Below are 1,586 nucleotides of genomic sequence, written 5' to 3' on the forward strand. Positions count from 1 at the left end.
CCTCAGATGTCTCAAGTAATGCAACATGACAAAGTTAATTAAATATTTTCATCTGTTCCACAGCAAGAGTACTGGCTGTCCAGGGACAGACCTGCTTACAAACAGCAGAAGTTAATCCTGCAGAGGAGGAAAACCCCAGGTCATCAAAGAAGGCATTGGTGCTGATTGACAGACAACCAGCTGCTTCCTCTTTCAGTGACTGTATGCACTGTGTGGACCTTGCAGCCCACTGATGGATGTCCGAGTGGTGCTGAAGGCGATCGGCTTTCTCCTGCTGGAAGCCATTGGAATTCCAGGGAACCTGACAGTGCTAGCCTGCTTTGTGCACATCAGGATCAGGAACCGCAGGCTCCTGCCAGCTGACTTCATCACCTGCAAGCTCTCCTTGGTCAACTTATTGGTAGTCTTGTTCCGGGTAGTCCCTCAGTCCCTCGTGGCCCTAGGGCTTCGGAAACTTTTTGATGACCATGGGTGTAACTTTGTCATCTTTTCCTATCGGGTCAGCAGAGCCATGTCCATATGCATGACATCTCTGCTGAGCTGTTACCAGTGTATGCTCATCTCTCCACCGTCCAGCTTCTGGGCCACTTTTAAGCAGGCCATGGTCCAGAAGCTCTTCACCATCATTGCATTCCTCTGGTGCTTGAATATACTAATCTACTTCTGGAGTGTGTTCTACCATTCTGCTGACCTGCGTCCTAATGCAACAGCCCCCATATTGAACTTGGAGTTTTGTTTTCTGAACTTTCCCTCCTATACTTCTTTCCTCATCATCGGCATTACGCACTCTCTCCGAGACTTTACCTTTGTGGGACTGATGGTACTCTCCAGTTTGCACATCATCGTCATCCTGCGTCGCCACAGGGAACGGGTGAAAGCCATGCGCCACACCCCAGACCTGGAAAACACCGCCGAAACCAGGGCAGCCAACGCGGTACTGATGCTGGTCTCCCTCTATGTGTCTCTCTTCAGTGCGGAGAACATGGTCTGGCTGTACTCCCTCACCATGCCGAGCATCCCCGCCACCCTCTCCGACACCCGGGTTTTCTTGTCCTCCTGCTATTGCACCCTGAGCCCCATTGTCATTATTACTACCAACAAAAAAGTTCAATCGACCCTGAACTTGGCCCGATATGTGAAAGCCCCAGCAAGCCAGGATACCACACTCTCGTATGTGCATTTGGGCAGGTGAGCTACAGCAATGCTGTTAGCTGCTTCAGGTACAAACTGTGTGCTGAAATTCAGAGCATGCTTTCTTAACACACAAGCTCATTTTTTTTAAATTCCCGATGCAGTAAGCTAATAGAATGCTAATGCATCGAGAGTTAAAAAAAAAATACGCACAAACCAGAAAATGAACATGAAAAAATGGCTTAATGCACAAGAAAACATGATTTATGTGCAGAAATCATATTTTATGTATAGAAAACATTTTGTGCACCAAAACCATGTTCTCTGAGCATAAAATGTTATGTGCACAAAAAAAATGTTTGCAGCACAGAAAGCAGTTTTGTATCAAAAGCATAGTTTCTGTGCATAAAATACCGACTACAGGTCCTGCTACTGCCCCATAGCTTAACACTAGC

At 47.0% G+C, this 1,586-nt stretch overlaps 1 protein-coding gene across 1 annotated transcript; it reads left to right on the forward strand.

The window, feature by feature from the left end:
• Positions 1-232: 232 nt before the first annotated feature.
• LOC115074248 (olfactory receptor class A-like protein 1) lies at positions 233-1,192 on the forward strand. Its single transcript, XM_029573547.1, has one exon. It carries the CDS (start codon positions 233-235, stop codon positions 1,190-1,192), a length of 960 nt encoding a protein of 319 aa, XP_029429407.1.
• Positions 1,193-1,586: the final 394 nt, after the last annotated feature.

The sequence above is a fragment of the Rhinatrema bivittatum genome, chromosome 12, assembly GCF_901001135.1.
Source record: "Rhinatrema bivittatum chromosome 12, aRhiBiv1.1, whole genome shotgun sequence".
NCBI classification, from domain to species: domain Eukaryota; kingdom Metazoa; phylum Chordata; class Amphibia; order Gymnophiona; family Rhinatrematidae; genus Rhinatrema; species Rhinatrema bivittatum.

Excerpts from the sequence above, each read along its gene's own strand:
- LOC115074248 (XM_029573547.1), top strand. The coding sequence starts at position 233 with ATGGATGTCCGAGTGGTGCTGAAGGCGATCGGCTTTCTCCTGCTGGAA.